Source organism: Octodon degus, unplaced genomic scaffold (genome assembly GCF_000260255.1).
Source record: "Octodon degus isolate 3935 unplaced genomic scaffold, OctDeg1.0 scaffold00116, whole genome shotgun sequence".
Taxonomy (NCBI): domain Eukaryota; kingdom Metazoa; phylum Chordata; class Mammalia; order Rodentia; family Octodontidae; genus Octodon; species Octodon degus.
The window spans coordinates 6751117-6753620 of NW_004524692.1; the positions used below are offsets into that span (position 1 = coordinate 6751117).

A 2504-nucleotide genomic window follows, 5' to 3' on the forward strand; every position below is an offset into this window, starting at 1 on the left:
AGTAGGGGAATGGCAAAAAAAAAAAAAAAAAAAAAAAATTTAAAAGAATATGTACTGGGGGCCTGCCCTGTAGCTCAAGTTCTTTAAGTGGCTGGTTCAACAAAGCAGTCAGGCTTAGGTTGCTGTGGTTCAATCCTCACAATTCAAGCCAGCCAAATCTGCCCTGAAGGCATTCGGAGCAAAAAAAAAATAGAGTATGTACTGTATTGAAGGAAGGCAAAAAAAACAACCATGGCCTTTCCCTTGGGGTGGTGACAGTGGATATAACTAGAGTTTCTCTGTATTGCTCCATTTCTGAGTAACAAATGTTTATTGAGAAGCAGAGGAACAAACTATAGGGTTCTCAGCCTCATAAATCTCTAACTTGGGTCCCTGTTTTCCTTTTCCACAGGTGACAGAAATTGGCAAAGATGTGATTGGTCTAAGGATCAGTCCTCTTCAGTTTCGCTAAGACCCCTGTGTGTGTAGGTTAGTCATAGTCTTACCCTCCTAGAATTAGTCTCTGTACCCCCGTGACACCAACCTCCACCTACAGCCATACTCGTGTATTGTGATTTGGGTCTCCTTAAGATTTAGTGTCCTAATCTTTACTTTTGTGACAAAACAGAATGTCTAGATTTCAGACCCCATGAAGACCTATACTCTTCTCAAGGTGACAACCGTGGTCATAGTCAGGCTTGCCCTTCCTGCCTAGCTCTTGCAAAGAACAAACGAAAACTCATGAAGGGTGTTTGCTTAGTAAATTCCTTCAGTATTTATTCCTCCCCTCTCCACCACCTTTGTTTCCTTTCTGCTAGAAAAGGAGCAGAACATAACAAGTAAGATACCACATCTTATTCAGCCACACCAAACTCTTCCTTATTCCCTGTTTTCCTTGGGCATTTAACTACTAAGCAGCTACCCTCTGTGTGCCCAGAAGGTGTGAGAAAAATCATTTAGTTTTCCACATTGCATACCACTTTTCATTGATTTATCTTTTACAACCATTATTGTCATATTTTGTTTCTCCTACTAAATAAAGTAAACTTCTACAAGAGCTTCTTGGCCTGATGTTTATTTCCTGTGTACTTCCAGGTTCCAGTTCACCCCATATAGCTGTGCCACCAGAGCAGATATCTTTCCCTCAATAGTGATTTTTTTAATTACCAGATACCCACTAGTGGGCTAAAAATTTCTGTGTTAAAGAGGCTAGATGTAAGGTCTGTGTCTGGCCCAGACCTACCGGGCTGTGAGAGTGGTGAGCAGCGAGTCAACAGTTCTCCCGTTCTGCTTTGGCTGCCTCCTTCCATCTGCCACTAACTATAGCCAACACTCGCTGATCATCTACCATACACGTATTCCTGTTCTAGTTATTCTACATGTAATACATACATAGATTAATTAGTGTATGGCATGAAATTTACAGTGATTAGCAGAACAGTATTTTGCTTGTGTGCTAAGAATAATTGGATAGAATGATATTCTATGCCTTTGATTTAAGAATACCATATGCTAAAAGGTGAGCAGAACTAGGCTGGGTGTGGTGGCACACACCTGTAGTCTCAGCACTCAGGAGGCTGAGGCAGGGGGATCACTGAGTTTTGAGACCAGCCAGGCTACAAAGTGAGTTCAAGGCCACTCTGAATTGCATTGCAAAACCCTGTCTCATAAAGACAAAATTTGAAAGATAAACATTTTTTAAGTTTTAAATTTCAGGTTTCCAATAAATAATATATTCACATAGCTCAGAAATCAACAGACATTAAAAACTTTACTAAAGCCATCTTACTTTTCTCCTTGCTAAGACCAAATACTCAATACCCACAGGTTAAGGGAGGAAAGGTTTATTTAGCTCAGTTTGTAGAGGTTTCAGTCCATAATCAGCTGGCTCCAAAGCAGGATGGAGTGGCAGACAGGCCACAGATGAGAAACATTCACTGTGGGACAAGATCACAAAGCAAACAGAACAAAGGGACAAGCCTCTTTCTGTTCCTAACATTGTATATGCAGGCTTCCTGCCCATAAACATGGGTATGTGAAAAACATTGACAATCTCAAGTTATAGAATTAGGGAAAGAATGACCATATATGAAATACATATTGTAAATGTAAGACAAACTCACATCGGTCAGTAAAAAGTGGAGCTGGGCTTGGTGGCACATGCCTGTAATGCTACCACTCAGAAGCCCGAGGCAGAAGAATTATAAGTTGAAAGCCAGGGCCGGGGAGATGGCTCAGTGGAATAAGTGCTTCCCTGGCGGCTCAAGGGCCTGATTTCAATCCCCGGTTCCACCAAAGAAATTAAAAAAAAAAAAATTAAAAAATTATTAAAAAAAAATAAGTTGAAAGCCAGTCTGAACTACATAATGAGTCAAGGCCAGCCTTTGAGACTGTCTCAAAAAAAAAAAAGCAAAGAACCATTTTTACTTTTGAGTCTATCTTCATTATTTGGTAATGTTTTATTTATCTGATACATGATCTGATTTTTTTTTTTTTTTTTTTTTTTTTTTTTTTTTTTTTTTGTG

At 39.6% G+C, this 2504-nt stretch overlaps 1 protein-coding gene across 1 annotated transcript in view; it reads left to right on the forward strand.

The window, feature by feature from the left end:
• Positions 1–1036, forward strand: part of Copa (coatomer protein complex subunit alpha) — a 57221-nt gene extending 56185 nt beyond the window's left edge. Inside the window, exon 33 of the mRNA XM_004639929.2 lies at positions 392–1036. Within this exon, the coding sequence (XP_004639986.1) occupies positions 392–451 (60 nt within the window). The 3' untranslated portion in view covers positions 452–1036. The remainder of the gene's footprint in view (positions 1–391) is intronic.
• The last annotated feature ends 1468 nt before the right edge of the window (positions 1037–2504 follow it).